The sequence below is a fragment of the Phyllosticta citribraziliensis genome (assembly GCF_038025025.1).
Source record: "Phyllosticta citribraziliensis strain CPC 17464 chromosome Unknown J3D65scaffold_1, whole genome shotgun sequence".
Taxonomy (NCBI): domain Eukaryota; kingdom Fungi; phylum Ascomycota; class Dothideomycetes; order Botryosphaeriales; family Phyllostictaceae; genus Phyllosticta; species Phyllosticta citribraziliensis.
The window spans coordinates 1,729,656-1,746,441 of record NW_027117338.1 but is presented as its reverse complement, the minus strand read 5'-3'; the positions used below and the strand labels follow the sequence as shown (position 1 = coordinate 1,746,441).

At 54.6% G+C, this 16,786-nt stretch overlaps 4 protein-coding genes across 4 annotated transcripts; 3 read left to right on the top strand and 1 right to left on the bottom strand.

Annotated features, from left to right (window-relative positions):
• Window positions 1-312: 312 nt before the first annotated feature.
• J3D65DRAFT_546259 (inorganic phosphate transporter) lies at window positions 313-1,959 on the top strand (the record flags this gene model as incomplete). Its single annotated transcript, XM_066796806.1, has 3 exons — window positions 313-353; window positions 529-1,503; window positions 1,602-1,959. 3 exons carry the CDS (start codon window positions 313-315, stop codon window positions 1,957-1,959), a joined length of 1,374 nt encoding a protein of 457 aa, XP_066659845.1.
• A 2,393-nt stretch (window positions 1,960-4,352) lies between these two features.
• On the bottom strand, window positions 4,353-5,443 carry J3D65DRAFT_610143 (uncharacterized protein). Its single transcript, XM_066798769.1, has 2 exons — window positions 4,613-5,443; window positions 4,353-4,563 (listed from the first exon to the last, which is right to left on the bottom strand). Exon 1 carries the CDS (start codon window positions 5,372-5,374, stop codon window positions 4,841-4,843), a length of 534 nt encoding a protein of 177 aa, XP_066659844.1. The 5' UTR covers window positions 5,375-5,443; the 3' UTR covers window positions 4,353-4,563; window positions 4,613-4,840.
• A 2,511-nt stretch (window positions 5,444-7,954) lies between these two features.
• On the top strand, window positions 7,955-9,745 carry J3D65DRAFT_643618 (Up-regulated during septation-domain-containing protein; the record flags this gene model as incomplete). The annotated part of the gene is made up of 3 exons (XM_066802093.1): window positions 7,955-8,047; window positions 8,112-8,421; window positions 8,475-9,745. The coding sequence occupies 3 exons, from the start codon at window positions 7,955-7,957 to the stop codon at window positions 9,743-9,745; spliced, it is 1,674 nt and encodes a 557-aa protein (XP_066659843.1).
• A 5,826-nt stretch (window positions 9,746-15,571) lies between these two features.
• Window positions 15,572-16,613, top strand: J3D65DRAFT_27847 (ACT domain-containing protein). Its single transcript, XM_066795038.1, has one exon. It carries the CDS (start codon window positions 15,941-15,943, stop codon window positions 16,355-16,357), a length of 417 nt encoding a protein of 138 aa, XP_066659842.1. The 5' UTR covers window positions 15,572-15,940; the 3' UTR covers window positions 16,358-16,613.
• Window positions 16,614-16,786: the final 173 nt, after the last annotated feature.

Below are 16,786 nucleotides of genomic sequence, written 5' to 3'. Positions count from 1 at the left end.
TATGGATGCTGTCGGTAGTAAGATGCTCGACGTTGCCTCTTCGCTGAAATTGCTGCCGTTTTGCTCAGACACAAGTCCTTGTCGCCCACTCACGCCCTCTGGCACCTCGAGCCGGACATGACAGTGTCCACGGATCTCGGTGCAACTGAAGTTGGTCGAACGGTGACTGTGGAACAGGAGAAAGAAAGAAATCTGAAAGGAGAGAAGGGTGGAGCAGATGTTGTTGTCGGAGAAGCAGAGGCGCAGACGGTGACGACGCGCGAAGAGGAGGCCGAGAAAGAAGGGCAGTATAGCCGTTTGTCGGTCTGGCTCATGGTGTTGTATTCGGCACTAGCGATTGGGAGTGATGGATAGTAAGTCCGCTGTTTCCTTCATTTGCAACTATTCTGCGTTCATTCATCTTCCGTTTCGAGGGAACTCTATTTTTGCGTTCGTTCTGCACACACCCCTCGTCAATTTCAACAAAATCTCGAGTGTCTTCCTTTGAAAAATCGTCCATCAACAAATCTTTGTTCTTACCATTACCAGCAATGCCGCAGTCATCGGCAACGTCGAACTCTTGCTCGCCGTCCTCTATCCCACCACGCTCACCAACTCCATCTACTCGCGCCTGAGCAACGCCTTTCTGATCGGCATGATCATAGGCATGCTCCTATTCGGCGGCATCGTCGACCATTTTGGCCGCAAAACAGGCGCAGTTGCCACGACGCTGCTCCTGGTTCTGGGAATCGCTCTGTCTGCCGGCGCAAGCGGATATCCCGACTCGCGACTCTTCTGGATGCTCATCGTCGCGCGAGGCATAGCCGGCGTAGGTGCCGGAGGCGAATATCCCGTCTCAGGGGCCGGTGCCACCGAAGCCAGCGACGAAGACGGCGCGTACCGCAAGCACCGAGGCTTCATGTTCGCCATCATCGGCGACCTGTCTGCCTCGCTGGGCTACGTCTGGGGCGGGCTAGTCCCTCTGCTGCTGCTCCTATGCACAGGGCAAAAGGTCGAAAAGTACCCCATCGTGTGGCGGACGGCGTTTGCGCTGGGGCTGGTGCCGCCGCTGTCCATCTTCTGGTTCCGGCTGCGCATGTCCGTGTCGACGGCGTATCGCACGTCGTCGTTGCGCCGCCAGCGCGTGCCGTACCTGCTTGCCGTCAAGCGCTACTGGCGCGCGTTACTGGGCTGCTCCGCGACGTGGTTCTTGTACAACTTCGTCAGCGTGCCGTTTGGCATCTTCTCGTCGACCATCACGTCGCGTGTCAATGCCGGCGACAGTCTCGTCAAGAACCTCGGCTGGGGCGTCGTCATCAATTGCTTTTACATCCCTGGCCCTTTCCTCGGTGGCTACCTGTCTGACCGCATCGGTCGCCGCCAAACCATGTGTCTGGGCTTTGCGCTTCAGGCTTGTTTTGGATTCGTCTTGGGCGGTGCCAGTAAACCGATTCAAACTGTGTTCCCGCTTTTCGTCGTCATGTACGGCCTCTTTTTGACGTTGGGCGAAGTTGGCCCTGGAAGGTACGTCCAAAGCGCAAATAACGCTCTCGCCATGCACCCTCTCCTGACCTCCAACAACCTTCATCTCCTATGACCATTCTCACTAACGCCGCTACCAGCACCGTCCTCCTCACAGCCTCAGAGTGCTTCCCAACCTCGATCCGCGGCCAAATGATGGGCTTCGTCGCCGCGTGGTCGAAAGTGGGCGCAACGCTCGGCACGCAATCCTTCACGGCGATCCAATCCTCGTGGAGCGACGGGCAAAAGAGCGACCAGGCGACGTTCCTCATCGGCTCCAGCTTCGCGCTGCTCGGCGCCCTCATCGCCTGGTTCGTCATCCCCGACGTCAGCGCGCGGTTGGAAGACGAGGACGCCGCCTGGAAGAAGTATTTGGAGGATAATGGGTGGGTTGCCGAGTGGGGGGATAAAGAGACGCGGGATCCGAAGGGTGTGGTGATGGACAGGGTTGCGTCGTAGTAGGGAGCTCTGCGGTGCAGAGGGCTGCGTGTTTGATGATGGGTGTTTGGATATTGACTCTAGGACTATGGGGGGGCATCAATACGTACCGTCTCGTCTTCTGAGTTGTAATGATGGGCAAGCAGTCACCCAGAATGCAATATCATACCCAAATCCACGTCGTCGATGGGTTCAAGCAACCCCACGATCTGATTCAACTTCAACTGGATCCCCTCTGCTCTTGGTCTCTCGTCCCTTGAAAGTGCATTCCTCGCAATGCTACTCGCCGCACAGCGTTACATCACCATGTCAGCCTTTAGACAATGGCATCAGACGAGCGGACGCAGTTATGATGCGCAGTCTGAATTTCCGCCTCTTCCTGCTCGTGCTGCGGCTGAAGTCAACCCAGTTTGACCAGAGTATCGCAGAACAGACTTATCAGATGGATAAACCGATTTTCACGAATGACTCTTTTTTGTTCCGGGTCCTCACAGCCTCCGAGGAGAATACCTGTAATGGCGGCGCATTACTTAAATTGCGAATGAGACATACAACTTGACCAGTCATCGGAAGAAAGACTGATCCACCCGAATTTTTGAAGATTTTGGGGCAGCATTTGCAATGTACGCGCGAACACATGTGAATGATGTAATGAGAAGCCGTGCTCAGAGAGGCTGGGTATTGCGAAACGCGGTCTGAAGCGCCTGTTTCGGATCGAGGTGAACTTTATAGTAGAGGAATATCGCAACGCGATCATGTTTGCATACATGTAATGAATGAGGGGGGGAGATTGAATTGCTTCTCGATCCTGCGATCGTGTCTTCTTCGAGCGTTGCAACAAAAGGACAAAGTCTGCCACAGAATCCACAACCCTCTCAGCCATCAAAAACACGTCAGCGACACCAGTCCGCTCAACGCAACCACCGTCCACCAAGCCCAGCAGACAGCCAGTCAGCCAGCCGGCCAGACCACCACTGGCGTCAAGGTCCCCGCCTCAGCGCGCAACAAAACAAACTTCGCGCCATGCGTTTTCCGGCCGGCTGCGCAACTTCAATCTTCTCTTGAGCGCCACTGCGTGAGGGCCGATGCAACAGACGTGTTAGCCGTCGCGACTGACGCCCGTTGTGGCGCCGCCATGGCCCCTTGAGGGGAAGCGCGGCGCCTGCGCTGCTGATGCAATTGTTTTGGCGCCCGTGACGGACGTGACTTGGGGGGGTTGGTGCGTGTGGCTAATGTAGCGCCCACGCTGTTCGAGGCACGACGGCGTCGGGAATGCGGGGTGCTGTAATGGTTGGGGGAGCGCGAAGACCGCGCTGTAGGTGCGGTTAGTGAAGTCGTCGTGCTTGGTTTTGTGGAATTGATGCGTTCCAATGGTAGAATTTGTTGATGATGTCTTTTTTTTTTTGGTAGACTGACGGTGTCGCCCATCCATCGAGACTGTCTGTGTGCGTTTTCTCCCATGTGGGCATGAAGTTTGTTAATTTCCATCTCTGGAAACCAATTCTTCTAGAGACAGATTTAATTACCATGCTATGAAAGCCCGTGATCCGAATTGAAATTCGAGCAGACATGGCATTGACGGTAGTCTGGACATTTCCTGTTCTTGGTGGATGCTGTCGGCCAAAAAGATGACATGTCAATTAGCTTGTTCAAGACTCGGCTACGGCGAACAGGGAAAACGAAGGATCGTCTGAAATCCAGCCCCCATGGCCTCATGTGCGTCGGTTTCACCACGCAAATGCGGAGTGCTCCGATTTTTGGCGGCGAAGCTTATTGCTCCTACTATCCAAACGGTGGCGCTAACCCAATCAGGCAGTTGTCTGTACAAGCGACAGCACTGCGAAGAGTAGTGAGCCCGTTCTGCAGGATTCACCGGTCTAGACTTACCGACTGACATGATTTCGAAATCCCAACCGCTCAAATTCACAAGAGATGCCTCTTGAGGCATCACGCCACCATTTGCGTATTCAGGCGGAGCAATGCCTGAAGAAGCACGCTGACATGGAAGGCACCGACAGTACGTCCAACTATACTTTTCACCCCATTAATATAACCACACCGCCGGCGCCAAAAGGAAGCATTTTGTGACTGCGCGGTCCGCGGCGCTCAGGTGCGCTGAACCGATTACACACCGAACGCTCGCCCTTGTCAAGTGTCAGCAGAGGTCTCCAAACCAACGCATGCTACCCCTACCTCCCCAAGCGCCTACCGCATCCCTCCCGCGTCCCTGCGACACGTCGACCCGTGCCGTTGGAAGTACCCGTCTCCGCGTTCGAGGACCGAGCTGGCGTTCGTCCCCAACGACAGGCCGTGGGCTAAAAAGAATTGGGTGTGCCCGCCTGCTCGGGCCTAGCGAGCTCGCTCCATGGTCTACCGCTGTGGGATGATGACGCTGTGAGATGGGTGTGGCGCTGGGGCGGATGGGTCTTCCTGGTCAATGGTCGGCGGTTCTTCTGTTGAGGCAGCCTGCGTTGAGAGCGATGTTCCTGGTTGGCGATGTCAGTACTGAGGATCTCAGAGTTGGACCGCTGGCTCACATGCTAAAGGGGCTCATTCTGAATCCATTGGCGGCAGACACGCAGCAGAGTCATTACCAACAACTGAAGCCTCTCGGTCGGAAGCGAGGTATGTGAGCTGTCTCTTGGAAAAGATTTTGATGTTGATCCCTTTCCAGACTCAAGCCAATATCCGCTGTGAATTCGTTGCTCTGGTACTGAGTATCTCAGATTGAATCTCGCTTGCATAGCAAAATCGCCTCCTTGCGCCAAAGGAGGCAATCATTGCCCTACAGACGACAACGGTACTTAGCAAACTCGTGGTGTTCGCCCGGAGCGAACCCATAAGCAACATCGACGTCGTCGAATCGCTGCGTCATCGTGGACTATTCTCGTCGTCGGATCTGCTATAAACAGATACAAGTGCGGAGTTGCTGACTCGAAAAGCCCCCTTCCGTCTGCAAGACAGCACCGTCTTGGAGCTCGGCCGGGCGGACGTGGAGCTTTTCGGACAAGGACGTTCTTGGCATAGAAAAAGAACGGGCACCAAAGGAAAATTTCAGCAAGGCGCCTCGCATAACGGTTCCTTCACCTCCTTGCAGGGCTCGCGGGAGGGCGTGGGAGGCCCTGTCTCGCGACCACGCGCGCAGCGGCGACAGGGAAGGGAGCTTGAAGGCACGGAACAGCAAGGGCACAGGCCGGTCCGCCACGACCACCGCTGGCAGTTGTATCCGAATGCGATGAAGAACGAGTGTGCAGCAGGCGACTGGAGACGAGCAAATTTTTTGCCGTCTTCGCTTGTATCGGAGTAGGGACGTTGCGCTTTTAGTTAACAAGCCTATCCTTGAAGGCCGGGCACAACTGGGTTGCCTGCAAGCGACAAATGACGCAAGTTTTTGAGTCGCAGGCGCATGTGTTCTTGAAGAATCACCACGACTCATCCAGGTCTCGCCGTCAAGGATCTGAAGGGTCTCGCCCGTGGGGTAAGTGGAGGGGTATGTAGGTTTTGGACACTCTTCCAACAGCAACCGTTTCAGCACTTGGGGTTTGACAGAGAACGCTTGCCATGTCGAGGTCGCTCTAGAACTTTTGGTTGTCTACTTCCTCGTGGTTCCGTTGCTTCCCGCCTGAGCTGGTTGCCGGATATTCACATGGATCGAACTAGAACCGTTATGAAGGTCAATGCTGGACCGCTAACCTTTTATTCCAGGTGTTCGGTCGCCTTACTTGCATAAGGGAGCAGATGGAAGCTTGCCGTACTCTGCGCAACTGGTGACGTCGTCTTGGCCACGGCGGAGTTGCAGGAGACGAGGCAATGCTGGGAGGTAGGACTCGCTTGTGAGCGTCTTCCATATTGGTGGTACACTGACGAAGAGAGCATCCGAACGAATCAGCAACAACCCCATTCTTGGTCTTGGGTGCCATCCGGCCTGTTCACACAATGGACACCGCCTTTCTTGTACAGTGGCCACTGTATCTGAAGCAAGCGGTCGGCGTGCGGTGACCTCTGGTCCTGTGTCAAGACGTGCCAGTGCTCCGCAACACCAAGTTGCGGATTTCTGCAATCGTGATAGCGACTGCAGTTGTAGGAAATGAGCTGAGGGGTTGAGATCCACCGATCATCGCCCTTAAAACTTGAAGGCTTCCACGGTCCACTCTGTTGCTGAGCTGATATTCTCATGACCGCAAAGCGCACCGTGTTCGCCGCTGGTGTTCGCAATTCAATCGCCTGCTCGCGTCCCGTCCCTGATCAGCCCCGTGCACGGAAATCCTCGGCTTCAGCGAGCCACATGGAGTATGCCAAGAGAAATAACGACCTCAGGCCTGGCGTTGGGAAGTTGTGCTGATCCGAGTCCAGCCCAGACCGAGATTCAATAGTTATGCACTCTCTCCTATCTCTACGTGGCCCAAAATGTTGGATTGCGAAAGCGCTCACCTTCTAACGCCTCGGACCGGCAGATGCGCATCGCATGGGATTGGCCTTCCCGGGACGCGTTGGAAGTAGAGTCTAGTGTTATGAAGACCAGGCCAAATGCAACTTATTCCCGAGCGATAAAGGTGTTTTGTTGCAGTGTTTTTCGTATCATCAATTACGTATCTTGGTCCCCCACAGAAAGAGTCTGGTGCAATCTGGACTGCGGGGCTTTTGAGCAGAGACATCAACGACGTCAGTGTGACTCGATAGTCTAGAAGCGAGACACCACAGATTCAGGAAGGTTACGGCGCCGAGACGCGTGTGTTGATTGTCCAGAAACATGGTTGCCTCTGAGCATGTCTCGAGATTCTGCAGCATCGAAACAGATGCGGTGGTTTCGAGTATCGTGGAAGTTGGCACGGCCAAGATCCAGACCTGTGTTTAGATGTCGAGCAACTTCCAAGCGTAGGAAACCAGCCTTCGGAAAATCGGTGCCGCGTGGGGAACAAATCCGGAAACTCGAATCGGTCTATAGCGACCATCTGCTATGGCTATCCTAGTGTCATGAGATGCATCACGACGCTTTGAGCTCCAAACATTCCGAATTTCGCACTGAGAGCGCGGAGCGAGAGACTACATCGGAAAAGGGGACAGCTGTGAATAGTCGCGCGCGCGGTCATGCACCGAGCAAGAACGAGGACAGCGGCCGTACTCCTATGGGGTTCAGGACAGGACGTGGAGGTAGAAAGGAGAGTCGGCCAATTGTCGTTAGGCGAAGGTAGAGCCGGCTCGCCTATTGAGGGATCGGCATTCCGCAGCTCGTGGCCACCCAGCCACCGAAAGTGCCTCGAGGTCAGGCTCGTGTGTTTTTTTGGACAATGCTTTCGTCCAAGTTTTTTCCGTGGTGAAGAGGACTACTGCAAGGGGAGGCGGGCTGCATCCCGTCGTTCTGCAGATAATGACGCGACGGGATTTGAGTGAAGCCGTTCATGCATTCCAGACGACCGATATGTGAGCTAGCTGACGTCGCCAGAAGCTTTTGCTAGGAGGTCATCACAGTAGCCGCATGGTAGGAGATCAGTTGACAGATCCTGGACAGGAGGAGAAGGGTGCCCCGAGCGCACAGAAATAGACTTGCCACGAGCCGAATCGCTTACGCTTATCCGGCCAATCTCCAGATTCATGCGTCAGGTCGTCAAAGGAGTTGCTTTTTTCTGTCCTTGCTTTTCGTTCCAATGTGAATAGTTGACGTTTTTGAAGAGCGCGTGGATGAGCGCAAAAGAGGTGAGGATTCCTTACGTTAGCGCGCCAGAGCGCGTGCAGTAGTTGTACCCCACGAATCACGCCTTCGGGTCGACGAGGTGTTTCAGATGGTTCGGCCGTTGCCCCCATCCAAAGCAGATCTTCTGCCGGGCTACTCTTTGTCCATGCGCCGATGCCTTGGAATCGCAGGGCACCTGCGTCCATCGCCCTTGCAATAATTCGTCGGAACTTAAAGAAGGAGAATTCCCATGCCTGTTGCAAGAGGGGTCCACGCGTCACGCCTGAAGTCTCACCCTCGAGGGCCTGTGGAGCTTTAGATATAGCATCATCCCAACCTCTTGCCATGACACACATAGCCAAGTGCATTCGTGAAAGCGTCATGGACAAACGATCAGGAGCCCATATACAAGACGCCACCTCGGCGGCCTCACGCATTGTAAGCTCCATTCCGAAACTCTCCCTTCGAAAGGACCAGTATACTGAGTCGATGACCAAACTAGGAGCAGCCCGAAAGACCGGACAGCAGGACAGCGTTAAATCGATCCCATTCAAAGCGAGGCCAGGCGCGGTATCAACTGTGGCCAACAAAGAAGGAACAACCAATTCCGGATCGTCCTCAGGTCCCTTACGAGAAGAGAATCGCTCTCTCTGTACAGCGTTCAGCGACAGCCATGGGAGACGCCATTGTCACGAACGGTTGCTCTGTATCTCGAAAGAATGATGGGACCATATCAAACAGGAGAAAAGTCAGCGTTCCCGAACTGTTGGCGCCTCCTCCAAAGGAGAGATACGAGGCTCTGCTTGATTCTCGTAAGTTCTGTGCCATCCCAGAAAGGAAGAACGCTGACACGAGTGAATTCCAGCAACGATTCCTGGATACTTTCCTGTTCGAAAGGAGTCGATTCACCCAACCCAAGAAAGATCCGAGAGCGCGCCTCCAAAAGGAAGCCAGTGGCGGACCAATCCATTCGGAGACGCCATGATGTCTTGCGTGACTGGGCCGGCGTTACTGCCCAAGGTCACAACTCCCCCATCAGCTTCATTCGGATCACCAGCAAAAACCACTGGGCCATGCTTGCCAATGCTGAGGCCATTGTCGCCGATTTTGAGCCCGATGTCCATGAACTCTGGGCAACCAAGACTGCAAGTCAACACAAGAGTGGGAGAAGAAGACATGCCTCCAGAAGTACCGCCAAAGTCCCCGTCGCTTTACACGAAAAAGTCCCCAGCGAGCCGCCCACCCCCAAGAATGGATTCTGGCAATGTTGTTCCAACGATTGGAGAATATCCCGTAGACGATAATTACTTCACTGGAGGTCAATGCTCGTCGCCAGAATCCCTTGACAAGCGAGATCGTCCCATTGTCCACAGAAGGAGGATATCAGGACAGTCAGTCATGAATGGAGGTCATTCATTTGGGAGGATCCCAAGACGTGTCGAAAGTCGAGCCGGAAGTCGAGCTGGAAGCCGGGCTGGCCATACTCCAAGTCCAACGGATGGAGAAAAAACAGATGCGTGGAGATTACCAAGAGGTCTGCCCGCCTCGGTGGCCGTCTCTGCCCTGGCAAACTCCGAAAGAGAAAGGTTGCGCGACAAAGCGTATGGCCAAGTCGAGAGATTCGAAGTGCTCAACTGTCGCGACGTAAACTCCTTGACCAAGGAGCTCCACGCCTTGGACGAAAGATGCGATTACTTGAGGAGGACCTACAAGTCTCTCCGAGAGGGTCGTCAAAGGCTCCACGGGCGGATGCTTTCGTACCTCAGGAAAAGCGAGACTGTTTGCTTCAACCGGGACAGCCTACTGAAGCAGGAGGAAGCTCTCGTGGAGTTGGATATTTCCATCGACGACTGGATATACAAGATTGAAGAAGCCGAAGGCCGCCGGACGCGCATTCGCGAGAAGCTGCTCGAGCACGTGGCTGCTGCTGTCGTCATGCCTTCCGTGGCCATGTCGACTGACGAAACGTGTCACACAACTCCACCAAGGAGCCCTTTCAAGGCAAACAGCCCGGACAGCCCATACCACACGAGCCGCAAGGACGTCGAGTCCATTCGGATCTATGCCGATGGCGAAGTGCTGAACCTCTTTGCCGATCTCGAAAAGGCCATTGGAAACATGTGCGACTCCTGCTGAGACGCTTCTTGGCGGCACTGAGATCGGTGAATAAAATCGGCAAGACCCCTCTTTCCAAACTTTTATTTGTTCATAGGCATAAAGCTGCGTTTCCTTTGTACGGATTTTCTCTTCATGATACCCAGTCTTTGCGTTTTTCCTCTGGCGCGTCGCAAGAAGCGACCGAGTCCACTGGCGTGGGAGACAAGAGTGGTTCAACCAGTAAGTGAACCAGAAAATCACTGCCGAATCAGAAACCTTCCAATAGAGTCGAGTCGTATCCATGCCACTGAAGTGAGATTAGAGTTGCTTTGACACTGTGCACAGCGGCCGTAAGTCTTAAATCAGTGCCGTGCCATTGGCGCATCAGCCGCGATCTGATCAAGGACGGTCGGCAAGATCTGAAATCTGATGGCGTTGAGCCTTTGAGGAGGCAGTGTCATCAGAGGGGATCGGGAGTTCGTTAGCTGTTTGAAGACGGAGGGGCAGCCATGGAGAAAAACGGAACCATGCGGGCGTGCCAAGCCAAAAGGCGGAAGAAACTCGGGCCGGCCCGCTCCAGTCTCTACCCGACCGAGCCCGATGACCGACAAACGCTCGGGCCGGTAACGAACGTGGTGAGCAGAATGGGATCTCCTTCGCTCCTCTCTCCACTGTCGAAACGCCTAGCAATTTGTTGAAGCGTCATATGGCCGAGTTCCGAATCACAGGCCATTGGGCATGCGTCCACGTGGTGACTGCTTCACGTACATTGACGGCACCCTGCACTTCGACCCACCTCTCAACCCCTTCCAGAACTCCACTTCCGACCATTCAACGGCAAAACTCCATGCAATCAGCAGGTCAAACTCTCGACAGTCAGCGAGGTGCGACTCACCGCCGTTGCGTGTCATCACATCAAAAGAGTGAAGCGGAGCCGGGATGGCGGAATGTGGAAACGTGACCCAACCCGAAGCGGGCGTCTACTCCAGCTCACCTGACGGCTAAAGAAAAAACACAGTCAAGAATTGCGCCACAGCAGTCTAGAGCTGGGGCGGCAGAGACATCCACAAAGTGCTTTGTGCCATCGACTCATCTCTGTGGCTAGTCACGGCACCATTGGGCTGATTGTGATTCAGGACCAACCTCCGCTGATGAACGAACGGGCAGCAATGCATCCTTTGCCTTTCTTTTTCGATTTCCGCGGGAGTGGGACAAAGCTAGGTAGCTTGAGCATCCTCTAATATCAAGCTCGGGCCGCAAAGCTTCAGCACTGCACGCAAGAGGGGGACGGCGATGCGACAGAATCAAGATGCCCTCACCTGATATACAGACAACTGCCGTTGTGGTTTACGTACATGCGCCACCTGCATGCAGCGGTCCCTGCAGCATCCACGCCACTCCGCCCGCAGGGATCTTGGTGGGGGGGGCGAAAAACCCAACTAGGGGCGGGCGGAAAGGGGGCAAGCATTAGGCAGGTTGGTTTCTTCGCAAAAAGCCAGCTCAAACTGCTGCCGTTCCCCGATGGGGCTCGGAGTTCTCCGTATCCCAGCAGTTTCTTCAGAACAAACTCCATGTCTACGGGACAGCTAGGTTCGCGCGACTCAGTCTATACGTTTCATATTCGCTGTCCCATCTATCTTTGGGCAGTCTTTACGAGCAATCTTCGGATTCATCCTCTAGCATTTTCAAAATTGCCATCTATCTCGAGGGCTTACGCTTTCTGGGGGATGTACGCGCGATGTGAATGAAAGACTAGACATTGCTGTATCGAAAATTCGAAACAGACGTGAAGCTTTTGGTAAGAGGAAAGAATACATGGGCTATTTCGCTTTTCTCGAGCGACGAGAAGGTATTCGTGAGAAATCGCTAGCATCAACAAAACACCTACAACCATTTTAGACGCAGTATTACGCGGTTGACTTCAAAGAAAATCAGAAAGACTCCGGAGCGCCTCGCTTATCGTACACGCTGGTGGCGCTTCCGTCACAGCCCGATCCTCCTTTTCAACGAGCTGGTCCACGTCTTCTTCTCCTCGGCACCCGTACTGAGACTGACACCGCTATCACTGTCCCGGTTGCTGCTCTGGGCAGTCGCAGGGCGGCTAAACTGGACGGGATGGCTGCGGCGCGAGGGTGGCTTGTGGGATGTGCCCGGGTCCGTCGAAATGGTGCGCGTCAGCGAGCTGTAATCATTGCGAGTAATGGGCGACGGCGTCTTCGAGATGGGCATCAAGGACTCTGTGATACCGGGCGTTTGCCAGGTTCGCGTTTCCACATCGAATATTAGCTCGGCGTCCTTCTGCGCCACATAGGAATCGCGGCCGTACTCCCTTGAAGCAAAGGTGGAGCGCCGGAGAGCCCCAACCTTCGGACCTGTCGATGATGGCCCGCTCGACTCCGTCGGTGGAGAAGGCGTCGGTGGAAGCGGCTTGGGTTGCATTTTGCGCTTGTGCCACGGCGTGGACTTGTGCGACGCGCTCCATTGAAAAATACGGAAGATGCCTCGTCGTTGTGGTCTGATGGAGCATGTGAGTCAGGTGCTTTTTTGCAGTGGCATGGCGTGGTCAACTTACTTTGACTGGGTCTGAGTTTGCCGCCGCTGGAAATCCGCCTCGTTGATCTGGAGGAAACCTTTCTTGAGCGTGCTATGGGACCTTTTCAGCCCCTCGAGCTGCACAATGTTATCATCTCTGAACATTCTCACGCGCTCAAATTCCCTGGCCCAGTCGCTGAGCTCCAATTCGGTCGACGTGCGGGAATTTTGGGACGATGGCGTCCTGCGACCATCAAAGTCCATTGGAGGAAATGGAGGGAGAGTCTTTTCGGCTTCGGGGATCGGAGCAGAGCACCACTCGTCGAGAATTTGGAGAGCTTCTCCCTGTTTCCTGAGCCTCTTGACCATGCGATGAAAAGTCCTCTTGTTTTCTCGCAAGATCAGAAGCTCATTCTCGAGCCTCGAAAGTTCTTCCTCGAATTCGCCGCTCGCCCTCTCCAAGCTGCTCACATCCTCGATTTTGATGGCTGGCTGCTCGACGAAGCTGAATCCTTGGCTGCTGGCGCCTTCGGTCACCGGTGTCTCCACAGGTGGCGTGTCGTAGTTGAGACTTGATTTTTCCTCTTGATCCTGCTGCAGCTGTCGGAGATGGTCCTCGGTCGACGATAACTTGCGGCGGTACTCGTCCCGATCGCCCTCTGCCGTTTCGAGTCGAGCGCTTGCATCAAGGAGCTTCATCCCGGTCTGTTCGGCCGTGCGTTCTGCCGCCTCCATGCCATTTTCTGCTTCGCCAAGCAGAGACTCCAACTCCTCGTTGGCTTTTCTCAAATCGGCCAATTCGTCCTCGGCAACGGCAATTCTCGCCTCGAGCGAGCCTTCGGCGCGCATGGCTTCTCGCATGACTCGGCGCAGGTTCTCCACTTCTTGCTCGGCGGCGCTCAACTTCGCTTGCAGATTAACTTCGTTTGTTTCTGCCACAAGCAACTTTGTCTTGCTTGAACGCGCGTTTGATTCGAGGCTGGCCCGTCCCTTGAGAGCCGTATCCAGTTCGGACTCGGCGATAGCCTTTTCACGCTTCAGTTGCTGAACGTCGGACAGGAGATTGGTGTTGTTCTTTTGACTCTCTTCGAATTGCGCCATGAGCTGATCTTTGCTTCTCTCGGCCTTGGCGAGTCGCCGTTTGGTCGTGGAGAGCTCTTCCCGGAGATTTCCTGTGGACATCTTCAGCTGTTTTAGATTATTCTCCAGATCGACCTTTGCCGCGCGCAGTTTGTCTAGCTCGGAGGCAGCCTCGGGATTATTCTGCTCTTCAGCGTCGAGTTTGCGCAAGGCTTCGCGCAGCTGGTTTTGAACGTTGCGGCGGGATTGGACGAGGTCGTCAACTTGTCGCTTCAGCTTTGCCTCGTTCATGTCAGATACTTCAATCTTGGAGCGCATATTCATGAACTCGTTCTGAAAGCGCGACTTTTGTACTTCAATTTCGTGCAATTGAAAGTAGAGCGCCGTCTTGGCCTCAATTGCAGCCTTGAGAACGTCTTCTGATAGCTTGTTGGACGACTGAAGTTGTTCCAGATCTTTTTGTATGCCGTCCCTGGTCGCTTCGGTTGCCTGCAGCTGCTTCTCGAGGATGAGAGTCGGTCCGCTTGCAGATTCGATCTTGTTGGACAGCTGATTGGCTGCATCCTCAAAGAATGCAGCTGTCGACTGCAAAGTCTCTGCCGTCTTTTGGGTTTGGCGGAGCTTCTCGCGCATCGACGCAATCTCAGAGTCTTTGGACGACAAGTCGGCGCGGAGGTCGGATTGAGAGTCCTCGGAGACGTTGAACTTTTGGCGGATGGTAGAAAGTTCTTGTTGAAGAGAGAACTTTTCTCTTTCCAAAGATTTGAGTTGAAGTTTGCAGGACACGAGCCGCTCTTCAATCCCAGACCAGGAATCTTCTAGCACGGAAATCCGCTGCCGGCTCTGTAGACACTCCTTTTCGAGCTTCGCGATTTTTGCCTTGTGCATTTCGAGGTCCATCAGCATTGTCTCCTCAGACTTCGCCGACGTCGCCAATTTTTCTTGTGTTGTCTGCAGATCGCCTTCCAACTTTGCCTTCTCGGCTTCCAGTGCTTTGGATTTGGACTTGTACTCTTGCAACAGAGCGTCCAGGTTCCGAGCATTTTTCTGGCTTTGTTGATACTCTTCTTGAAGTGAAGCTATTCGAGAGCGACAGAGAAGGAGAGCGTGGTCCGATTGTTTCTTGGCCTTGACAAGACGGTCGTTGGTCTTCTGTACCTCGTGTAGGTCACTAGCGCCATCGGGACTCTTGACGGAATGACTGCCAGTTGTGAAGCTGGCACCACGTTGGAGCGTCGAAGAATGCAAGGACGAGGAAGCCGAGGTGGCATTGGCTGTGGATGATGGGCGTCGTGCAGCTATGAGACGGTGAGGTTTCAACTGCGCGAGTTGTGGGTTCTGTGCTAGTCCCAGTTTGCTACGTCAGCAAAAGGATCGGAGGCACGGAAAAGTCCTCGACAAGCCAGTCGATTGCTCATCTTGGTCGTTTTGGTAGCGGTGGGAAAAGACGTACGCTGTAGAGCAAACTGATCATTCGATTCCAAATGATGAAGCAGTTCCCTATTCCGGCGCTCATACTGAGCAAGGGTAACCTGAAGCTGCGCAATGCGTCCTTCATGTTTGCGGCTTTGAAGGTGGTCATTCCGACGGCTCTGCGCAAGGCTGCGCGCCGCCTGTGCGGTCTTGACCTCCTTCACGTGTGTTCTGACGACAAGCCGTACAGCTAGCTTCCGAAGCTGGCAGATGGATTCTTCAGTTGCAGCGTGCTCGCCTTGGATGACGGAGCGCAGCTTCTCCCGCGGATCATGGGCTTCGAGCGGCTGACTAACAAGGCGAATGGGAATTCCGGTTTCTTCTTGCATCATGGAAGAAGCGGTGAGCTGAGGCCGGCGATTGGCCGACGGCGGAGGTGACGGGAACAGACTGAGGCTCGTTCTGCGATTACTCATCGCCGTTGAAGGTGAAGAGACAGTCCGGCTGCTGGTTGGGGATCTCGGTCGCCCTCTCCCCTGATAGGGATCGAAGGGATCGAACAGAGGCCGTCGGATACAGAGTCCCTGTCGTCGTTCACGTGAGTCGTAAGGAAGAGGAGGAGGAGGAGGTAGGAAATGAAGACGAGGAGCGCGAATTGCCGTAGATTTTGAGAGAGTCGATCCGAGAGAGAGGTGAGGAGCAGTCGTAAAAGGACATGAACAGCGTCAAGGGGAAAGCAGGCGGAAAAAAGCGATTCAAGGCACACGAATTGAATACATTAAATGATGAGACATGGCCATCACGCACGAGCAACGGCTTTCAAGAAAAGGGAACGTGCAAGAACTTAAGTAACACGCGAACGCAGCAGTGAGACACAGGCACAGCGGCAGTGTAGTACGCGATGAAAAGTCAGCCTTACGACGGAGGGACAGTGAGCTGCCATGTGGCTGGCCGTTTGCAACGGTGATGGACTCGGTTCGGTGCAAGGAAGCAAAGATACGACGATGGTAGGCCGTACGATCCACCGTCTGCAGTGTGTCCGGTGCGTGGAGCGGGCGTGGAGCGGGAGTAGAGTCCCAAACCAGACGCCAAAACCACAGCTTCGGTCGGCAGCACCCACCCGCCGTCCCGTTAGGTTGCATGGATCCTCAATCCCCGTCGCCTACGCGGTCCTGACTCCTGAAACACACACCTCTCATCAAATTTACCATGGCCACTGCTCTGCAACTCCTCGTCCGCTCCCTCAGCCCGGTGCTAGACCCTCTCTCCTACGTCTTTCTCACCCTGCCGCCCTCCACCAAGCTCCCCGCTGCTCTTGACCCGCTCATGACGTTTCGGGAGGCCGAGGGTCTGACTGTAATTGCGGAGCGCCAGGCCGCCCTCGACAACGGCCTGACCTACACCTTTCCCTGTCGCAGAATCACCCTCGACGTTCATTCGAGCCTCGAGGCAGTCGGATTCATGGCCGTTGTCGCGTCACGACTCAAGGAGTTCGGCATTCCGGTCAACCCTGTCAGTGGCTATTACCACGACCATTGCTTTGTGCCCGATGGCCGCGAGGACGAAGCGCTTGCGGCCCTCCACGAACTGGCTCATCAGGCACGCGAGGGCAAGCTGTTTGCGTAAGCCTACGAGGGCTGTAAGAGACGTCGTGAATCTGGCAGATCGAGGTACGCGGCATGTCGGTCAAGAGCTTCCGGATCGCTGGTCTTGAGACTGGCTGCGTGTGTGGAGAGGAGAGGCGTCCACGAACGTCAGCGTGCGATTCGTGCCGCTGTTGCAGGAGCCGAGCGTTGGCGAGCCCCCGATTGCCAAAAGAGGCAGTTTCTCTTCTGCATCTCTTATCTCAAATTCTCTTTGGCTGGGTCGCCAGTTTGAAAGGCCGACGTTTGCTGGATCTTTCTGGATCTAGCCCATCATTGTCTTTTCCGCCCTCCTTCATGAGATCTCTTCGATGAAAAGCTCTCAAAAACTGCACACCTTTTCATAGCTCTCGCTTTTCATCCAATGTTTTATCAAATCGTCAGCTTGACTGTAAAAATAGTCCCTCGCATG

Excerpts from the sequence above, each read along its gene's own strand:
- J3D65DRAFT_610143 (XM_066798769.1), bottom strand. The coding sequence starts at position 5,374 with ATGAGTCGTGGTGATTCTTCAAGAACACATGCGCCTGCGACTCAAAAA.
- J3D65DRAFT_27847 (XM_066795038.1), top strand. The coding sequence starts at position 15,941 with ATGGCCACTGCTCTGCAACTCCTCGTCCGCTCCCTCAGCCCGGTGCTA.